General features: G+C 39.9%; 1 protein-coding gene across 1 annotated transcript; it reads right to left on the bottom strand.

Moving 5' to 3' along the window:
* Positions 1 to 1,044: 1,044 nt before the first annotated feature.
* CFAP206 (cilia and flagella associated protein 206) lies at positions 1,045 to 18,451 on the bottom strand. Its single transcript, XM_058835331.1, has 12 exons — positions 18,197 to 18,451; positions 16,825 to 16,908; positions 16,434 to 16,524; positions 13,296 to 13,484; positions 12,857 to 13,015; positions 12,191 to 12,399; positions 11,351 to 11,470; positions 8,706 to 8,904; positions 7,853 to 7,990; positions 5,699 to 5,892; positions 4,025 to 4,168; positions 1,045 to 1,404 (listed from the first exon to the last, which is right to left on the bottom strand). Exons 1-12 carry the CDS (start codon positions 18,302 to 18,304, stop codon positions 1,174 to 1,176), a joined length of 1,866 nt encoding a protein of 621 aa, XP_058691314.1. The 5' UTR covers positions 18,305 to 18,451; the 3' UTR covers positions 1,045 to 1,173.
* Between the last annotated feature and the right edge of the window lie 4,605 nt (positions 18,452 to 23,056).

Below are 23,056 nucleotides of genomic sequence, written 5' to 3'. Positions count from 1 at the left end.
TAAATAATTAGTTTATTATCCCAACAGAGAAAATAATTTAATCAAAAAACATTTAGCAAAGTTCTTTCTTAGTGCTCCCCTCACACTTTGTTTTTTTAAATAATGCTCTGGGCATTTGTCCCTGTTGTGTAACTTTTAAAAATTAACCCAAACACCTTGGAAAACAAAAAGAGAATGCTATCCTGCACAATACCACAGAAAAAGTGCTTCATTGTCACAAGCTTGTCTTGCCACAAGCCAGGAAACCACACAGCATCACAATGCACACACACAGAAAAAAGAGATTTAGAAACCTTAGCACACCCTATGCAATCACCTGGACACTGTGAACATAGCAGCTTGAGGAAGTCTATTGGCATGAAAAGGATCTCTATTCTAGAGAACCCCCTGTTTCCATTTGAAATGTTTTATCCTGAAGCTCAAATCATTTGGGTTTTCACAAACAGAAATACTGTCTGCAGTTGCACTGATCAGACCTGGAACTTATTTCTTTGCCGCAATGATATAAAGCTAAAAACTTTTTCTGTCGTACTTCAGTGTTTCAAACATAAGCAAAACAGAGCTTTCAAAAATATCCCCTGAAGTCAAGTTCCTATGGTTTGCAGTGTGGTCACCCAGTACACTGTTTAGCCAAGAAATTGCTAGAGACATAAAAAGGTGCCAGAAACACCCAAAATTGATGCCCTCTTCTCAACCTTCCAGCCTCGGTCTATACTCACTGGGTTGGGTTAACACCAGCACAAACAAACAGGGCCAAGGACCCAGACTGGTTTAATTTTGTTGGTTTTGCCTTCTTGACAATTCTGCTCTAAGGCTAGAGTTGTGACATTTCAGTGACTCCTGGGGTAAGTTTTTCACTTAAAGACAGTATTTCAACAAGCAATCGTTGTATTAAAACTTCAGTAAAATCCCAGAATGCTACACATTTAAATGTTAGAAGTGAAAGTCCTTGGGAACATCTTGTTTCGAAATTGCTATTTAAAATCTGTGCTTCAGGCTTATCATTTCTGTCACTTAATGCCAGTCAACAGCCTTAACAGATAAGATAAATGAAACAGACCAACTGTTCCTGGAATCAACAGACACAGCAAAATCTTTAGTGTCTAAATTCAGATATATTCAGGGATTTTTATATACACATTCAAGATGTATCTTCAGGTTTCTCATTTTCACTTAGGTTTCATCCAGTGGTCTTGTTAAGTCTACTGTGACCATATGAGTAGTGGGAGATGATCCTCCTCGGAGACCTTTCAAGAAAATCTGGGGTTTGGGTACATTGGTGGAGTTGTCACGCTTAGTCTGGGTGCCAGCATCTTTTGGCAAGTACACTTGGGTGAAGTTCTCTCTTCTCATGTGGCTGAGATCAGTCTGCATGGCATGAGTTAACTTGCGGCGCAAGTTGGCCTAAAGACACAAAAATAATCAGATTAAGCAAAACTTTGAACATTTTAGCACCAGTATATACTCAGGAGTGTTTGTCTATTTTACATCTGTGGGCTTCACAAAACTGGAACATAGCTCACCTTACCTCTCCTGCCAATACACGGCTGTGACTGTGATTTGGGAAATCCTGAACTAACAGGATGTGTGAACAGCACTTTAGGCAGCCCACACAATTTTAAATGAGTCTCTTGGTCATTGTCCTTCAAATTTTATTAAAAGCTTCACCTTTGTTTTGTTAGAATAAAATGTTTTCATGGCAAGCTCTTCCAGTCTTTGGTTTCTGCCAAGCGTGATGAGGTTTAGGGGTTGGTGTCACAAAGTATCAGATAAAAGTGAAAAAACACCTTCTTACACTACCTTGCTCACTAACCCCTTTACAAGGGGTAAAAGTTAGGGTAATTTATGATTAAAGCTGGTTATTCACAGAAATTGCTGTAAATACAACACCACCACTTTTCACAAAATGTTAATATTCTAAAACCAGCACTTGAAACAAAAAAAGCTCCTTATTTCACTGAGCCTTCTATGTCAGCAACAATGTAAAACACTGTAAATTATGATATAATGTTCTCCTCAAAATACACAAAATACAGTCTCAGGTGCTGGAATTCAGACCTCTCCATGTAAGTGAGAAAGTCCCTGGAGTCCAGTCCAGTCAGTGAAGACTGGAGTCAGTGGAAGCTGAAGAATGATACAGCTGGCCAAATGTCCTAAATGTTCTATCAGGGCAAGTTAAAATATTCTCCAGACTCCACCACTGATGTGTCTCTCTGCTGGAATGGAAGGTGACACACCCAAATGTAGGCACATTTTGGTACCTTAATCTACAACTGAATCTTATATGCAGATTCATCAAGCAGAATCCAGAAAGGAACAATAAGGAACTTACAGAGCTGTAAGATGGTATGGGAAGAAAGACAATATATTAAGTCCTTTTTTTTCTGAGGGTTTTAACGACTGAATGTATGCTATTACAAGGAACTGTGCTTGAACAGAGAAACAAATGTGAGCTAAAAATTTTACTTCTAACAGCATATAGGTTTTCTAAGAAAGTAATAGCTTAATATTTCATACCACTACAAGTTTTTTGGCTAAGTATGAACAACAAAAAACCCCAAAGGCATGTGAGCTCATCCTCTAACAAAACCCACAAATATGTCTGATGCTTCCCTGAAGTATCAAATTCATTGATGCACTGGTAAACTATTTCTGTTATTTTATCACTTTGATATTAAATATTTTATCACCTCCAAATTACAAATTAGCATATTCAAAGCACTTCTGCATGCATTTGGGATTTTTTCTTTCAGCTCTGCATTACTAATCTCACATTTGGACAGCTGAGGCTAAAACACCCTTAGTACTTTAAAGTACTTTCTCTAAATATTTCAAAAAAATGAGCTACAAATTTGTTTGTGAATGGTCTTCATGACCAGATATTGGAAAATATCCACTTTTGCTTATGCTGAAGAGCCACTAACCACATCTTATGTTTATTTATGTACTCTTGTGCTTTATAAAAGTAAAAGAGGCTTTTAGCTAGGCTTCTTGTAAACCTAATTGGCTTCTTTATATACCTCAGTTACGATTTCTTAGAATTCTTCATGAGCTATCAATACTGGCAAGACTACTCAGTCCAAAATTTTGGTTTCCTTTTATAATTTTAGAGATTTCATGGCAAAAAGATATTCAGAAAGGAAATAGGCTGCCCAGCAGATCATAGGCTCCCACAGTGCATCTGCTCACAGAAGGAAAAAAAAACCCTTTAGTATTGTGTGTTGATATTGTTAACTGTGATATTCCCTGTACTCACAAGTTGTTAATTTTGACTGAATTGTGAAAATCAGGTGCTATACCTTGACATGTGCTGGCAAACCCTAGAAAGAAGCTTCTTAAATATTTATTGTTAATTTAAAAGTTTTTATCTACATATGTGGTCATCCTTCTACAGAGAGACTGTGATTTCCAATCCATCAGAAAATCCTGATAGTATGATGAACATTTGCTCTGGCTTTTTTACACAAAGAAATTATATAGAAGTATCTTCAACTCATTAAATTGATTTGAATGTAGAACAGCCCTAATATTCAATGCAATTCAATTCAAAACAACAAACTCTTATTACATAAAGAAGGCAATGGAAAAATTTGAAATTAATAAATATAAATATAATAAATCTATATTAAATATAAAATATTTAAATAAATGAAATTAAATATATTAAAAATAAATATAATAAAATTGAAGTTAATAAATAAATAATATATTATATAAATAAATTATAATTATAAATCATGAATATCATTCAAATATAAATAAATTATATATAAATAAATTTAAAATAAATAAATATAATTAATAAATATAGCAGTGGAAGCACTGCTTAAAAATGGGGAAGAAGTGAGAGAAGAAGTGTAGAAATAAGGAGAGAAAATATCTAGAAAATAAATTGAACCAGTTTTAATGAAGTGTATGTCTTGGAATAAAAGGTTAGATTTATGTTTCAAGGAACAAAAGTTAAAAATAATTTATTCTCAAATTTGTTATCCAACAATGAAAATCTGGTAATAACAGTACAAACCAGTTTTATAGCTTTTCTTCTCAGTTCCCATTCATTCCATTCATAGGATCTCACAATAGTTGGAGGCAAGATATGAGTATCAGTTTGAGTACCACTGTCATGTTTTGGGAGTGGTTCCATTGAACTTTTGCTTGCCTTTCTGGCCTGGATGAAAAGAAACAACCAAAGCCAAGCAAGGCATTGAGAATACAGAGAAATAGCATATGGGTATGCTACTTTTAAAAAGCAAATAGAAACCTGCAAACCACAACTGGATAATGATTTTTACATTCATCAGTATTTTTGTTCCCCATGCCCCCACCAAAAGGAAAACATTAAGGATCTAATGGATTTAATTTCTGTCAGAAAACCCTTGAGGCAGAGGCCACAACTGAGTTGAAGGATCCTGCCTACCTAGTGAGTGCTTAATCACTGAATTTTGGAAAAAAAGGGTCCCACTACCACCAGCAGGTAGCTCAGTTTGTCTTCATGAATGGAATCACAAATCATAACTGGGAGTAGTGCACTCATCTCTGCTACAATCTCTGCTATAATCTCTGTTTCAAACCAAGGGCCAGTTCAAGACTACATTCTTTCCACTGCTAGGGATCTAAAATTCAAAGGTGGATCACAGAGAATGTTGCCTATAAATCCAAATCAAGTCTTTGAATTTCACATAGTAACACCATCACATTCATTATTGATGACTCTCCTTCTACTTTGTAATACATTCCATTGTGGGTACGGAGGAACCCGCTGGGCCCGAGATACTGGCCCTCCCCTGGAGAGGAGATACTTCGCTGTAAGAGCGACACAATGTTGCTCCCAGGGGTCTTTGAGTTAGTTATGTTAAACTGTTGTGTTTCATTGGTGTTCCCCCCTGCTGTCCCACCCCGATACAGGTATCTCGGGCTTCCCCCCGCCCCTCTCCTTCCCCATAAATATCCCGGGTTTTCCTCTGTTCGGGAGATTCGCTGTTACCGGCACCCTTTGCCGAAGCTTTGCCTGAATAAAGGCTTGTGCCTCGGTGGAACGCTGGACCAGCTGTCTCGTCCCTGCTTCCTGTGTTGCCTGCCGCCGCCGCTGCCGAGCTGAGCTGAGCTGAAATCACTATACTATTACTGAGCTGGGCTGAAATCACTATATTATTACTGAGCTGAGCTGGAATCACTCGACTGCTCGAAGCTGCTCACATGCGCTTCGGGCCAGCCTTTCTCAAGGCTGCTTCTGGAGAAGTCGCGGTGCTCCGGGTTTCCACCGCCACGGCATTCCATAACTCCTGTCCCAGATACCACTACACATTCATCCAGCACACATGGATGGACTGCTAAGCTAAAGCTCCAGTTAACATGATATCTGATACATCTGCTGTTGCATTTATTTACTGGTCCTTTAAGCTACTTTTGCAAAAATAAGGAAAAGAAACATCAGACACAAGACCTGCCTAGGCTGTGGACTACAGCTTTTATCACTGCCAGAATGCTTTGGATCTACATATTTTCCTATGAATAGATAAGGTGAGAATGACATTAAGTAGAAATGATTCTTCAACACTGAAGACGTGGGAAAGATGGACCTCCAGACAGGCAGAGGATTTTACTTCTTTCCTAAACACAGGTATCATCTGTTCTCTTTCAGAAAGGACAGACCAGCCAGTGACCCAGCAGCTGTTCAAGATGCATGGGCAGTGTGTACCTGTGCATGTGGAACAAGGTATTCAAACTGATGACGGAGCTCAAGCAGTTGAATTAGCTCTGCATATTGTTTTGCTTTTTCTACGTTCAATTGAATGAACTTATCTGGATCTTGAGCAAAGATGTATGCAGCTTCTTTTGAACTGAAAACATAATATTTTGCCTTGTGCTTCAAAATCCCAATAGCAGGATTTCCTAAAAATGAGAAGAAAAGCCAACCCAAAATAAGCTCCACAAATTAAAATTGTGAGCAGTATGATATCCAATACAAAAGACATTTGTAATCAAGATTCTGTGTTTCCCTCAAGTTAGTTTCACTTCCTTCTTTTTCTGAACTCAGTATAAACCCTTAAAAACAAGCTTTTTTTAAATATAGAAAAGTCCATTTTGTTAGGTCAGTTAAACTGCTTTTGATCAGTTCACATCCAGCATGCCTTAGGTGCATGTCTCAGAAAATGAACACATAAAACACATATAGCAAAGCATAAGAAACCAGTCTCCACCCTCAAATATTTCTCCTAAAATCTCCACCAAATATCTGATTGCAGATCAGTAGTGCATTTATACCAAAGGGCATAACACTGAGATTAACTGAAGAAACAGATAAAGCAGGTGGGAGGCTGAACAATAAATTAACAGAGAAAATGAAGTATCAATAGAGGCCAAGTAACTTCTATAGGAAAACATAAACTGATTTCAAGGACAGTGGTAGGTTGTGCTTCAGATGTTATGGCCCAGGAAAGACCAAAATCATCATAGACAGTGCCTTGAAATTACTTAGTCAAAAAAGGAATTATTACTATGCAAACATAGTAGAGAATAAAACCAACATTATAACAACCTGTAGGCTACATCTGTAGTAACATATTTTGCTCCAACACAACAGAGCAAGTAAAAGGGAGCTAGGAGAGATCAAAGGCCTGTGATGCCTTTCATAGAAGGAGAGGTTAAAGAAAGAAGCCTCCTGAGCATTAAAAAGAAAAAATAGATAATATGATAGGAGATTATAAAACCATTAATTGTGTGCAATATAATATTACTATTTAGTAATTTTCCTAACAGAAGGACTATTAAGTCTTTGTTGAAATTACCAAGCCAGAGCTTAAAACCACCTTGAAAAGAGGTACCTTTTCATAGCATATATAATTGTGGGGCTCTTGAGAATAAGAATATCCCATGACAAACTCTAGATGGATTCCAAAATCAATTAGATAAATGAAAAACCTCTTTGAAGCATTATTGAACAGAAGGTTACAGACTCAACATTAATCAGATGAAATCCCATAACCACTAACTACTAGAACAAGGAAGGATATAATTAAGGAAGGATCACTCTGACTTGAATTCTCATAATTTTAAAGTGTTCATGACTGTCCATGTGCAGTAATCAGATACAGGGCTCGAGACACCTTCAGTCCAATTCATGACAGCTGTTCTCATGTGCAATACTAAGTAAGTAAATTACATGGCCAGTAAAATATCTATTCTTTAATACTGGCAAGTAAATGGCCATATTTTCCTCTCAAACTCCCATAGGTTTAAAAAAATTCTATATGGACAGGTTCTAGAAAGGATAGGGAGACAGAAAACACAAACTAGGATACTTGAAATAAGGCTAACTTTCAAGACAAATGAGCCTAGAGAAACAAAACATTCCTACGATTAGTTGACTTAATCAAGTGCACTTTTGCATTCTTCTCAGGAAAGATTTTAGTTCTTTGTCATGACTATTTAAAAATACATATGAGGTAGGCATGAATGGCCATGCTTGCACTATATGGATACACAAAATAGAAGGAATGGCCATTTCCCTATGCCTGCGTTATAGCACATTAACAACAGTAACCAAACATGATTCAGCTGCAGTGGAGGTTATACAGACACACATACAGAAAGAAGAAACATTTATCCATCCCATCTTGTTTCTGCCCCTGCTTGATCTTCAAGCCCTCCTGTCTTCTACTAAGGGCAGCTTATTAATGTATTTTAAAAAATATACTTTAACAAGGGAAATAAGTTATCTGGGGTGAAAATTACAAATGTGGAAAACCAGTATTCCAGCTTTGACATAAGAGGATGCATTCAGAACACCTTTACATTGTTCCTAATCCTTTGTAAATATATAGTATGGAAAACGCCTAACTACAAAGCATACCTGGTAGGGTGATACCTTTCACACCAATTGAATGTGCACAGAAACCATGGTACTGGATTAGCAACTGATCAAAATTATCAGTAGTCTCTGGAAAAAGCCATTCTTGGTTCTTGAAATCAGAAACATTGACTCTGGTTTCTAAGAAAAGATAAAACAAAGGAAGGATTTCAATATTAAAATACCTGATGTCTAAAAGCTAGTAATATTAGAGGATGACTAGATTACTCTGGTTTTCACAGGATGACCTGAAGTGCCCAGATTCCAAAAGTCAAGCTTTAGTCCTGCCTTGAAAGAGAACCTACTGAAAATTAGTCCTGCGAGAACCTTCTTTAGTAGCATTAATTTTCTTTGAAAACACAGGACAACAACAGGAAGAGAGTATTTTATTCTTTGATTTTCACCCACCCATGCATTACAAACTCCCTGGCCTAAAACTCAGTTCCTAGGGATACCATCTTACAAACTCTTCTGGTGACTGAAGTCCTGTTAAATTATTTTGTTTATACCCTATCCCCTCAATTTCCAAAGTTCTGAATGGTATAAAAAGACATAAATACACTTCAAAATTGTTTACAAAATTTATTAATATTCTCTGATCATTATGCCATTTTTGTAAGATATACTTGTATCTAGAAGCTCTGTTTTAATTTTATATGTAAAAATAAAATCCCAAGCTACATTATATGAAAATGTAAATCTACACCCTACAAGGCTTATTTTAATTTACTGTGCAAATTCTGAGCATTAAAAAATCAATATATAGCAACCTCTGTAAAGCACCTATTGCAGAGAAAATTCAAACTACAAAATCTTGGAAAATTAAGGAAATCCCAAAAGTTTCAACTTTCCATACCCATCGTTTCTTTTATCCTTTCCTCATCACTTCTCACAGTCACTCCTTCCAGAAGAGATGTTAGCATTTCCTCTGGAAAAAGCTGTGATTGGATTTCCAAGAATTGTTGCAGATTGTTAGCCATATTTGTGAAGAAGCTTAGCAGTAGCATTTCATCCTGAAAGCTGGTCCAAAGCTTAGAAAGTTCCATAAACAGAGGCTAGAACATAAAGAAAATTATCTGAGATGCAGATTTGTTTTATGTCTCCAGTGTAACCCAAGCACTGTGCACAACAACTCAGCTATGAACAAAGTAGGGCTGATCTCCAAGGCCTTCAGCAAACAGATATTCAGGGGAACTCAGGGACACTGTAAAAGATGCTTCCACCACATATGCCTAAAGCAAGTAAATCCAACATGTCAACCCACAGGCAAGGGTAGTACTTTTCTATATTTTACTCCAGAGCCTTTCTCAAATAAATGTACTCTGTGACCATGCTTTGAATTAAGCACATCACTGACAATAGTTTTATAACTGAAAATATGGTGTACAGGAGAAAGGACCAGAAGGAACACACTTGATTAATTACCAAAGTAGGTAAAACTACATCTATATACAAATTATCAGGTTTTGTTATTTTGTCTGTCCTGCTTCCAGAGTGAGTTGGTACCACAGCCCCCAGACCGTCAAAGGGGTGCAGGCCTCTTCAGAGTGGTCCAAGGTTCAGGGCAAAACGGGAGGCTGCCCTTCCCAGCACTGATAGGATGTTGGCATACAGGTGTAGGCACATAAAGAAGCAGCCTATAAGCTTTATGTTTAAATGCTGTTTTCAATGACATGACATAAAATGTGCCCTCTTACATCTAAACACACAGAGAGCTTTTACAGGAAGAGATTCAACCATCTGAAATGTACACTTAATCACACATTTTAAGCACGTTAACAACACTATCTTAAGAGCAGCCAACAGAGCCAGCTCTGGAATTCATCAGCATTGCTAATGCTGTAGAAATGTTATGGTTAAAAAAATGGAAGAAACTAAAGGAAGATCAAAAACATTCTTAATAGAATAAAAAAAGTGTATTAGTGAAACGTACTATTTTTCCTAAAACAAATGTTTACTACCAATATAGGCTCTATCCTATGCTTTTTGAAAGACAGAATGCCCTGCTTCTCTAACTTTGTAGAACATCTAGCTTGTCAGCAACAAGCTAAAGACAAGAAAAGTTATTTAAAAGATGTGTTAATAGAAAAATCTCTATCAGAAAAGGATCTGAAATCAAAAGGCATGATATATTCTGTCTTCAGCAGAGAAGACAAAACAATTAACCAGCTAGAAGAGAAAAAAAAAATCTAGAAAGGCAGCAAACAAAAATAGACAGCTTTTAGCGAAAAGGGTAAGGTACATCAGTCACTTAAGTCCCACAAAGATATAGAAGAGCAAAAATTGCTTTGAGTAGCTAGTCAAGAGGGGAAAATATTCTCCAAGTGAGAACATCTGGTTTGTTGAATCAAAAGCAAACATAAATTGAAGCTTGGATCACTCAGTTAAAATGCTGTTCCCGTGAGTTTCCAGCTTGGATGTTCTTATGGGAAGTGTAAAAAATACTCTGAGTAGGTGGAGGTCATGATCTTCCTCTTTCTCCATTAGGCTTTATTTTGCTTTCTAATAATTAGCTTAGAACGTTGAAAAATAACCTAAAATACGTATGAAACTGCATGCTGGCACATCAGCTAACGAATGGAATCTGAATGATAATCAAATCACAGAAAATAATGAGCTCTTACATGAAAAGCAAATTAAATGAAGAGAATGGTTTCTAGCATATTTCTCTCCTGTTTCCTTTATAACATGCCAGCATAATAATCCCAGGCTTTCACAGGCTCATCAAGCAGCCTCCCTCATAATAGCTGCAGTTCAGAGCACTCATTGCCTTTCACCCAAAAACCTCCTTCCCATGTCCTGTAGCTCCCAACCAAGGGTGCAACATTACAGAATATAAATCCTTCAGTGGCTGCTCACTGGCCAGAAAGCACACAAACCATTTCAGACCTGATCTTAGTAAGGCTCTTAACTGTGTGTCTCTAGTTGCTATTTTTTTTTCCACAAAACTTGCAGAAAATGACATAGTTTGAGATCTTTGGACTCTGACAAATGTGACTAAAACTTGCCAACAGGTTCAGAAGCTATTGGGAGGGGAAAAGAGGCTGACACCCCCATCACAGAAACCCAGTTTCTTCAGAAAAATTTTATCAATGACTCATACTGTAATTACAGGGATTGCTATCTGAGAGAACTTTAAAAGAATCACACACCCTGATGTGCTGTTTTCTGCAATCATTATGTTCTTACAGTTTCTGCAAGGAACAGGAAAGAATATATATACACAAAAAAGGAAGATATCACTGTAAATCTACAAATAATGACAACTCAAGATACTTACAGTAAAATACCATTTCTTTGCTCCCTTTTGAACCTTGTCTTTCTTACCTGAAGAGCAAGTCTTTTAGCTGCCCCTTCAAAAATCACAGATGATATTGTCATAGAGAGAAAATATGTAGCCTCTTTTTAAACATAAACTATTCAAAAATGCACCAGTAAAGTATCTTACTTTAATAATTTTTCTACTGAAGAAGTAATGGGTTTTCCATTTCTAATACTTACAAAAACTTCTTTGAACTCTATGGAAGTTTTATCCTGCACTGTGTTTTTCAATACCATCATTACTGCTTCAAACTGAACATCCAACGATTCAACTTCTTGAGCACTTGTAATTACATTAGACTGGAAAGAAAACTCCAGGTAAGACATATCATACTCCAAAAATCAAGTATTTAGTAATAAGTATTTACCTGGGCCTCTTCATTCAACTATTTTCAGAACAATTGTTTTATGGAACAAAATGTACTCTAGCTTTCCACAAAATACATTTTCCCTTAAATATTCAGGTGTTCAGGCACTTCACTCACACATAAACTACCAATTTTTATACAAAATCCTCTACATTTTCCCAATGAAAATAACAAAAAAAAAGCAACTCTTTTTCAATGCCTTATACAGGAAAGACTAATAAAAACCTGCAGTTTCTCAAAAGATAAATGAAAAGCGCTTCATTAAAAAAAAGCAAGAATTTAAATTGTATTCCTCAAAGACTTTTGATGACTCCATATAATCTGTGGCTGTCTGCTGGCTAAAACTGAGATGATTTATGGATTGATCAAGGAGATATTGTCTCTCATGCCTTTTGGGGCAAAGAATCAGTATGCAAACTGTTTAATGGTGGACTTGGCAGTTCCAGGCTAATACATTAATGATTGGACTAGATGATTTTAAAGATATTTTCAAAACCAAACAATCTATGGTTCTTTATTTAGAAATATATTTTCTTTTATTTCATTTATTTCCAGATAATTTTTCTTATATTTCTGTCCTGTGCAAGTGGGTAACTTGAAGACATTCCATCTGCAATAAAAGTCCACAGGATACAACACAATGATATCTCACCTGAAGGATGCAAAGGAAGGCTTCATACTGTCTCACATTAAATAATGCTTCTTTTAATTTAAAAGTCCTAATCTGGGAGACTCTGTGGGGGTCCTCCTGCATGGATTCCAACAGGGCTGTGTAGCGGTGGGCTAGCAGCTGGCAGGAATTCAGACGTTCATCGAGAGTCCATGTTGCTGACGGAATGGCTTCGCTCAGGATGTCTGGCACTATTCACATAGAATAAATGTGAAATACATATAAAAAGAATTAATGTAATCATTATCAAATGGTTAAAGAGCAACATAATGATCTTCCAATGAATTTTGGATTTCTACATTTTGTCCTCATGTTCATGCATTTGCAAATACTTGCGAGCCAGGTACAATCACCCAATCTCACTAGTCAGGTTGTTTCAGATATTTAGAATTACAGGTGTGGAAATACCACAGTCAAGTCAAGGAATGTGAGAAAGCTTGCTTTATAGTAGATGTAACTCTCTTGCCACAAGTCACACGGTTTCCTGAGAGAATCCACACAGTTTTCAATTCTCAGTTCCCTAATTTGTAGAATACCAATAACAGTAACACGTCTCCCTGAGATGGGAAATTACTGGAGCAGCTCCAGTGAAGAAGGCCAGGAAGAATGAATTGGGAATACTCAGCTCAAATGCATTTGTTTACTTACAGTCATCAATGCCGCTTCCTCCTTTCTGGCACTGCTTGTTGTACAAACGAATTCCTTTGACTAGCATGGCAAGATCTTTCAGTTGTTCTTCTTTGTCCTTCTTACTGAGTGAGATGAAAGTAATCATCTCTGTCTGGGGGAATACACTCTGCAAGGCAGCTATAAGCATTACAAAGTGGAAGAAAATCCTCAGTATGAGGGAACAGAAAAGAAAATCATTAAATAAGCAAAAATAGCCTCTCCTGAACAAATGAAAAAAGTAGGAAATCTATGGGAAATTTACACTTCAAGACTGAGCAGGGACAGTTTGGATAGTAAGCATCATCACAGTTTACCACATTTGTATCTATATATCAGCAAAGAAAAAATGTGAAAGAGAAAAGTGAAATTTTATTTTTCAAGAAGAAAAGCCCAATTTCACAGCTGGGAGTTTACTGACCTGTTACCTCCCTGACATTCTCAATATCTGTTGGGGATCCCAGGCCAGATCTCAGCAGCGCATACGTAACAATCTTTTGATACACGTTCTCCATTTCTTGTTGCGTACCTGGACCACTCTCTGTGATAGCTCTAACCACAGGAGCCAGTTTTCCTTCCAGAACACGCTCCTGCTCACTCAGTAATTCATCTAGGAAGGAAGGACACTTAGAAAGTGCTATCTAAATTCTTTGAAATTTGGCTTATACAAAGGGTGCAATTCATTTCCACAGTCAGAGCAGCAACTTAAGGTTTCTGAAGCACAGGTATGTGGAAGAGATGTTCATAGTATCACACCATTAGAATTAAAACCAGAGATAAACATTAATATCATTAGCATGATTACTGTCAGACAGTAGTCCTGAGAACTGTTCAGGCCAAATTAAAGAGCAAGTCTCTGGCACTCTGGACTCCTCTGACACACCCACGTATTTCAAACACACCTGAAGTTACATGCTCAAGTCAGAATACTACTCATGATCTCAAAAACTTGCTGCAGTCACTGAGCTTATAGAGTTCAGAGGATTTAGGATCAGCTTCCAGTGTTGCTAATTTTTGATTTTAATCCACGCTAACAGGAAAACATTTTCATTATCTCCTTTCAGAGAAATGTTTTTTTTGTGTCTATTCTTGTTCCATGTCTTCTATTTCCCAGCCAGCCTCCACTGTCCCTTTGAGATCTGAAATTACAGTTACAGCAGAGGCATTTTCCCCATCTCATTTTATTTTCACATTCTCATTCTCAGACCATATGAAATTACTACTGATGAGACAAAAATATACTCAGCTAAAACTGTAACTAATTGTTCAAGATTACTCAAATTTCCCAGTTAGGGATATTGATAAAATACTGAGTTCTGAGTACCTTCAGACACACAGGTGCAGGTGCAAGCTTTTCTTGCTGAAGGCAGCTAACCACTGAACCTGAAAGTGTAATTGTCCTCAAGCAACCTGTTGCAGCGGCCTCAGGGAGACAAAGAGTTACATTGTCCCACCCCAAACCCCTTGTGAAGGGCGGCCCAGGAGTTCTGATTGGGTTTGAGTCCCTGGGGGGTTCTCCCTTGGTGTGTTTCTAATGGTCCCTGACCCTGAACTCCACCCTCAAAGGTGTAAACCCTCGGTTCTGTCCCTCAAAAACCCCTGCTGTGCCTCTGTTCGGGGCTCTCTGTTCTGGACCTGACTTTGTTCTCATGCTGAATAAATGGTTTCATGAACGGGAGCCCGTCTCGTTGGTGTTTCATGCTGGTCCCCAGAACCCTGCTGCTTCTCTGGACGAGATCCTGAGGTTGCAGACTGCAACAAATGGTGAGAGAATGCGGGCATCCAGCGAAGCACCAGGAGAACAGCAGGACCCGGCTCCATGGACACCTCGTAAGTCCCCGGCTGATGGCTTGAGAGCCGGCGAGACCCCCGCCTTGGAAAGGAGGACTCGAGAGTACCTGGCAGGGAGACTGGGTTGAGAGTGCCTCGGGCATGGGGGAAGAAAAGGGATTACGGAGGTGTGGGAGCCGAGACCAGACGCTGGGACAAGCACCTAACATCACCCAACGAGACGTATTATGGACGATATCAACATTATGGACGATTCTATTAACATTATGGACGATTATGGACGATACCAACATTATGGACGATTATATCAACATTATGGACGATTATGGACGGTATGGCTCTTCCGGTGGACTGTTTCTGTCTTCTGTGAAGTTCCTTTTTTTTTTTTGGTGTATACCTCCCTGTACCTTCCCCTTTCCTCTGTTCCTAAGGGCAGGACAAAGGGTGAAAAAAGCCAAGGTGGCTCGGGGTTGCTGCCGTCTGCCCGCCGTTCCGTGTCCTCCTTCACCCCCTGTCTTTCCATATTCCCGTTCCCTGTCCGGGAAAGCCTGTCCCGGCCTCCCCCCCCATCCCAAGATGGCGCCGGCCACGCGGTCTGGGATCCCTTGTTTCCCGCCTTGCTCCTTCTTTTCCGGTCCCAAACCTTCCCTTCCCGAACCTCCCAGTAACTCCTGCTTGGCCCCATCCCTTTGTTCGGTGCTCCACCCCTGGGGGCTGTGCCTTCTCCATCGTGGGCAACACCTCCTCTGGGGAGATCGAAACTGTAACCGAGCTCCGAAAGCCAGTGTCACACTGAGATCATCTAAAGAGGCGACGCCCACATGGGAGCCGGAGCCGAAGCTGGAGATCGAAGAATTCTGCCCCTCGTAAGAGGAGATCTAAGAGCTGCACCCTTCCTAACAGAGAATCCTGAAGTGGAAAAGACTGAACTAAAAAACATTATGTTTGCATTAAGTACCATCACCGTTTAATTTGCCCGGCGTAGTCCGAGATTTAAGTGTTTGTTTTCAATTTTGTTTTTTCTGTTTGCTTAATGTGTTTTGTTATTGAGCTATTGGTGTCCCACAAAGCAAAGTGGGTGCTCTGTGGAAGAGGTGAGATTTTAAGGTGTATGTTTGGAAACGTTTTAAGCTCCTAATTAAAATTTGAAAAAAAAAAAAAAAAAAAAAAAATAAAAAAGGAGCAGATGTTGCAGCGGCCTCAGGGAGACAAAGAGTTACATTGTCCCACCCCAAACCCCTTGTGAAGGGCGGCCCAGGAGTTCTGATTGGGTTTGAGTCCCTGGGGGGTTCTCCCTTGGTGTGTTTCTAATGGTCCCTGACCCTGAACTCCACCCTCAAAGGTGTAAACCCTCGGTTCTGTCCCTCAAAAACCCCTGCTGTGCCTCTGTTCGGGGCTCTCTGTTCTGGACCTGACTTTGTTCTCATGCTGAATAAATGGTTTCATGAACGGGAGCCCGTCTCGTTGGTGTTTCATGCTGGTCCCCAGAATCCTGCTGCTTCTCTGGACGAGATCCTGAGGTTGCAGACTGCAACACAACCTAATATATTATATTCAGGAAAGCTCTCAGACAGCATGAGAAAACTGTACTCTCAAACCTAATGTACACTTTCCCCTACCATATCCATACTGAAACATCAGACTCCAGTACAGTAAATTTCTCCTGGGATTTTTATTTTGCTTTACTGCCAGGATTAATTTAATATTAATTACTATTATTAAATTATAAACTCAGCATCAACTTCTACGAAAACATATTCGAAATTACCTCGGTTTGCATAGTTCATATCAAAGTAAACTTGCATCTTAATTGTGCTTAGGGATGGGTTTGTTGTGTCAAGCAGTCTGGTAACACAGAGCTAAAAAGAGAGTCAGAGACGTAAGTTCTTTCTCATCTCTGGGGAAACATCTGAACTGATAGTGATCTACTACAGGTTTCACAACAGCTATAGAGCCCTCTCACTACCATTCTCTCCATATAAAGCTTTTCTAAGGCACTTATTTATGGAAACATAGTCCAGTCTTTAGCTACAGAACCATGAGACTAAAGTAGCACTAAAACTTTGAAAGTATTCATGTAATTTTAGTTACAGGAACAGGTAGCAAATAATGCTAGAGTCTTAGATAAGTACTGACTCTCAACATCATGTCAGAATTACCTGGATAAGATCCTGCGTATCATTTTCTGTAAGGATTCGATCCATAGTAAAGTCATTTCTTGGATCTAAAACAACAGCTTTCACCTAGAGATTGCCAAAAGAAAGATACTAATTTACATCTCAAAATATCATCCTTGCAACTCACCTTTTATTTTCTGAAAAATCTCAGATGCATTCAATATTTCTTTACTATTCTTTTTTTATCCATTTCAGTCTTTGATAATGAAAGAAAATTACTTCATTTCACATCTCGCCAGTTTCAATCTCAGTTCTCAGGCACAAATGAAGAAAAAGATGTTTTTGTGATACAAATATTTAAATATAGCTCCTTTAAAAATCACTAGGAAAAATATTTTCCTAAGCAACACTTTCTGAAAACCAATCATGGTTGTTTAGAACCTTCTAAGTTGGTGTTATATGCATCAGTACAAACATTTACCATTTGAATGAAAAACCCATAGTGTTCCACATGCAGGAAAGTATGTGCACGTTTGTAACTGATGTTCATACTGGGTGTCTTGCCAGCCACTTGTACTAATTTTTTACTCGTTAAAATTTTCCTGCTTAATCTGCTTTTCAGCCCAATCTATTTTCTAAAGCTGCAGTGTCACCTTTAGGGGAAAAATAGCACATTAACAGTACTGCTGTGAATCATTTACATTTATATACAAGTTTATCAAGAGCTGATCATCAAGAAAAAAGGAACCTAGCCCATCTTTCTTTAGACACAGCTTTGCAGGCACATTCAGACTATATTCTGCAGGAGATCTGTGTCGCCTAAGAGATGCCAAAATGTAAAATGTTTTTAGGATATTTAGAGTTCTCTACCAAAGAAAATACTGAGACTGATTCCATTAAATTTTCACTTTAAGTGGGATCAGAGCCCACTTCTTCAAATATTCCGCCCATTTATACTACCTGTCTCAGCAGAGAAACAAACAAAATTTTCCATCACAACAGAGGAAGGAGGTAAACATCGAAGAACAAATATAGCTGCTGCATTAATCATTCACCTATGTATCACGTTCATTTATGGGAGTGTGAAGAAACGTTATTAAACCTTGGTAACACTTCTCTTCTTCACTTCTGAAAGAAAACAGGGGTTTATCTGCCTGCAGAAGAAAACTGGGAAAGAGCTCTGAGTTCAGAGAGCTTCCAGAACTCGGGACCTGCAGTCTTCTTGGAGCATTATATTCACATAAGTTTTCAGAGGAATAAAGTACTTTTCCCAGTTTTTAGGACCCTGATGTCCCTGAATGCCTCTTTAAAATTTCTTCCGGCAGGCAACTGGAAACCAAGGTATTTCCAAGCCCAGGTCACCCCTGAAAGCCTCAGCGGCCGCCAGCCCCTGAACGCTTCCTTTCGCGCTTACCATGAAGGCCACCAAGGTTTCCGAGAGGCTTTGTCCCCGGGCAGCGCACTCCAGGCCGACTTGGCGAATTATTCTCTTGATGACACTTTGGGTCAGCTCGCCGGACATGCTGACCAAACACGCCTTCACCGGCTTCCATTCACTTCAGCGAGGGTCTCTCTCGGCCCGGCCCCGCCGCTTGCTGAGCACCCCGTCCCGACGCCAAACCTCCCCGCTGTCCGCACGTCCCGGCCGCTGGCGACGGGCGGGAGCGGCCACGGCCGAGCGCCGGCCCCGGGCGTTGCCAAGGGGACGAGGCCCGGCCCGGCCCGGCCTGCCGGGAGAGCGGCGAGGGCAGGCGGGGATGTGAATTTACACACAACGCATACACAGATAGTGTTTGTACAGCATAGATGGGGCAGTGTGCGCGCAAAACACACACGCCTGCATTTATTCCAAAGACGTGGCTGTAGAGGCACCGGAGTGTAGTTGTGTCTGGGCGCACATACAAACCGTGGCTGTGGGCGTCTGCAGCTACGGCTGTATGTAGGTTTGTGTAAATATAGATATATATGTATGTATAAAGACACATACGTACCGTACATAGGTGTGTGTACCTTAATATCACAGAATCGTTAGGGTCGGAAGGAACTTAAAGAAATGATCCAGTCCAAGCCCCCTGCCAAGGAAGGGTCACCTAGAGCAGGTTACTCTGGAATGTCTCCAGAGGGAGATCCACGACCTCCCTGGGCAGCCTGTTCCAGGGCTCTGCCACCCTCAGTGTAAAGAAGTTCTTCCTCATGTTGAGGTGGAAATGCTTGTGATTTAGATTATGGCCACTGCTCCTCACCTTCTCACTGGGCACCACTGAAAAGCATCTGGCACCATCCTCTTGGCACCCATCTCTGAGAAATTTATGTGCATTAATGACATCCCCTCTCAGTCTTTTCAAGACTAAAAGGCCCACCTCCTGCCGTCTCTCCTCTGAGAGAGATGTTCCAGACCCCAAATTATTTTTATGGCACTCTTCTAGACCCATATATACTCATACATACAATATATACACCTGCCATGGCAGTGGGGATCAGAACTAGGTGATCTTTAAGAGCCCTTCCAACCCAAACCATTCTATGAATGGTCTGCTGGAGGGGGGCAGAGTGGGAGGAAAAAAATCTTCATGCTAAGCAAACACACAGCCAAAACACCTCTGTGTTAACAATACACCACAAATCCAAAGCACAATGCCACAGGGAATGCTGATAAGCAAGCTAACTCCATCCCAGACAGACTTGGTACAGATAAATGTATTTACACACCTATAAATGCATACAATACATTGATAAATTCACACATACATGTATAAACAAAATGTGTGTGTGGTACCCAGCAAGTGCTGGTGGCAGAGGCAGCACTTAGAGGCAACTTTGAGGCAACTTTGCTCTGTAACACAAGCAAGAGGGCTGTCTTTGCTTTCAGGTCTCATGATTGCTGCTGGAGGTGGCAGCTCCTCTGGGTGTAGTGCCTGCAAGTACTACAGGTCACAGCCTGCAAGCAGCAGCCCAGTGAGCCCCAAGTTCTTGCATACACCGGTGGGCACAGCACTGGATGAATGCAATGCCTTGCTGTAAGTGGTTCAGTTGGTCAATATGCAATTAATTCCAGCTTTTCCATGTCAGATGAAGGAATGAGTAGTAGCATGCTAATTAAATTTAAAAGTCACATCCCTGAAAAGCAATCAAACAAGCTTAAAAGGCACAAGGAATGCAGGGATAACAGATGAAAAGCTACACCAGATTTCCACTGATTTAATTTTTTTCCCTTTGATTTATGCTGTCAGAGGGAACTCCAATGAGAATCATGATGAGATCAAGATGATAATTTTTTTCCACTGTGACCTCAGACAAATCACTCTTATCAGTAAAATTAAGATTATACTATGCTACCTGGCAAGTAGCTGCAGGGTTACATCCATGTTGTCAGTGTGTGTACAAAGGTACAGTGTAAGGAGTGCTAGCAGCATCACCCATAGGAAATGCTTTGGGAAGATCTGTGGAACAGGCATCAAAACAATCCTGCAACAGACTTTGTAAAGTCTTAGGTTTCATTCTAGTAGCACAGCTAATGGGGCTTCTTAATATGTCCTCTGCACTGATATTTTAAAAATGCAATACCCCTAAGCTCAGGAATTATAGCAAGACTTTCATCAAGAGAATCTACAGGACCTCTTTTTCTACAAATTGCTGGATAAGAAGATTTTGGGGCCCTTCCTGGAGCAGAAGTATGTTGCTGTTAGTGGGCTTTAACTTATTTGTAACCGACTGAAGACTTTAGGTTGTACAACACTGTTTTATAGCTAAAGCAGCTGGATTTCTCTTCTAGAATTTGTTTCACGTTTTAAACAAGTTCCAGGAATGGAGGCCTGGTACCTGAAAGACAGACAAAGTCTTCCCCCTGGCGGCGTTTATGAGCCATTGACAGACAGTCAGTAAAAAGATTCCTGGTTTGTGGTCGGAGGAAGTGCCGGATTAGTTTGAGGAGTCATTAAATGACACACATGGTTGTTTTCGAATCTCTGTAAAGTTTGACACCCTAGTGCTTTATTCATGGGAAATCATATGTGATGAATTTGCTATCACAATGCCTGGCTATCACATCTAGGAAGTCACCCCTTTATCCAGCTATATATAGGAGATTTACTTAGGCTGCTCAAGTCTGAGCACATATCCTCATTTTGCTAGTGTGGGGACAAAGTTGCAGCTGGGTGCTCTTACACCAGGGATCTGCAGAAGAAACAACCTAGAAGCAGCTACATGACTCAGCAGTCCAGTTCAGGGCACGGCCTGAGTCACATTAGGTGAAGAGAGCTTGCACCCCAGAAGATAACAACTGCCAGGATGGCAAAAAGCACTGTTTTCTGAAGCTCCACCCACTGCCCTGTGCCCAGTGGAGATGCTGGGCTGAGCAAGAGTCTGTCTGAGTTCCATAAACACAGCCACATTCATTAAGGGATTCTGCAGTCACTAACCCTTCAGTCATTCCCATTCATGGCTCATCTGAAAGAGACCTTCCAGCTCAGTTAGCCTCTCTCTGCACTCGGCCCTCCTGCTGGTGAATGAGCGCCAGCCCCTTGGCCGGAAGGTCTTCTGCTGCCATAAATATTCCAAGGCACTGGTTAAAACTCTTCAAAGATGATACATCTAAGTGCAGGGATTTACAGCTGAGAGTGCAGGATGCAAGCAGAAGCTGAGTCCCTTTCCTCATCTCTGAAGTTAAAACATAAACTGTGTGATGCAGGCTTTTGTTTTCTACTTTCAGAGTCCTAAAACTACCTTGCATCTTGATGTAGAAACTAAAGTCCACTTGATTATGCTTGGTTGTTTGAAAGAAGCAGTGCACGGAAAGCCTGTCTTCACAAAGGAATCAAAGGCCTGTCTCTTTTGAGAGGAAAATACATTCCATCTATCTAGCTTTATTTCCACAGTGTTGCGGAGAAGTGTGACAGTCAGAAATCCATTTTGTGAGGACAGACAAGTCATGCCACCTTTTTTTAGCTTGTCTATTAGTTCACAATAAAGCTGACTTTCAAAGCTGAGAATGTTTTGGTGCAAGGGTATTTATTCTTTCTTCCTCCTCAAATCTGTATATCAACAAATGGAACAAACTCTGTGCTTGTGCTGCCTTGCTTGAAGCACAAAGCTGTGGTACTGGCCAACAGTGCTGACCAGCTCAGCATTAATGACATAGTCATACAAGAGCATGCAGTGCTATTTTAAGCTTCCATGACTCTCCTGAAAAGCTATATAAGTGGTAGGTATGTAACCACTGCAGACTCATTGAGGCACAGTGCAGACTATGCTTCACATTCAAAGGAATCCTTGTCAACATTTATAGCAATCATTTAACATATAGTTTAGGGTCTGACCCTCCCTTTTGGAATATGATAAAGGAATGTGAGGCTGTTCTTCTATTTACTTCTCCCAGCTCCAACATTTTTCTGCATTAAAGAAGGGATGCCTGAGTATTCTAGTGCTGTGTCTCCCCCTAATTCCCACTATATCAGACTTTCACTGCAATATGAGGCTACCTGGAAGGGACCTTAGACTCAATCATTGGGTGGGGGACTCAGATCAGGGAAGACAACAGTTATCCCCAGGATGAAACTGTCATCAAGGTAGCAAGATTTTGCTGGACAAAGAAGTCCAATTTGGCTTTTAACTCAGAAATAGAAAAAAAAAAAAACACTCACAGATAACATGGCACAAAAGGTTTACCTTTCATTTTAGTATTTCTGGAAAGAAAAAAACAACCCAGAAGCACAGAAACCCAGTTAATAAATGCACTATTGTTAGCCTGTATCCCTTAGCAGGCATAACAGATGCACTGTATTTCCCAGGTTCCAGAAAAGGGTGCAGAGCACAATTATTTGTCCTTCAAACCTTGAGAGCTCTGGCAGTCACTGTGCAGAGGAAGTGGGGAGATTCCAGACATACCATCAGTGCCTCAACTGGAAACTCCTGCAAAAGATGCATTATTCAGCTGTATTCAGATGAATCACTACTTAAGGCTCCCAAACAATATTAACATTACATTACCATTTCAGGTAAAGGCATTTATAAAATTAATCAAGAGAATTTTGCATTATTCATCCCTCTAAAATAATTTGCTCAAAGCTAGACCCAGGACTTATCATAGACTCAGAATCACAGAATCACTAGGTTGGAAGAGACCTCCAAGATCATTAAGTCCAACCCATGCCCTAACACCACAACTAAACCATGGCGCTGAGTGCCACATCCAGTCTTTTTTTAAACACATCCAGGGATGGTGACTCCACCACCTCCCTGGGCAGACAAATCCAGTACTTTATCACTCTTTCCATAA

Source organism: Poecile atricapillus, chromosome 3, assembly GCF_030490865.1.
Source record: "Poecile atricapillus isolate bPoeAtr1 chromosome 3, bPoeAtr1.hap1, whole genome shotgun sequence".
Taxonomy (NCBI): Eukaryota; Metazoa; Chordata; class Aves; order Passeriformes; family Paridae; genus Poecile; species Poecile atricapillus.
This window is presented reverse-complemented; position numbering and strand designations above follow the sequence as displayed.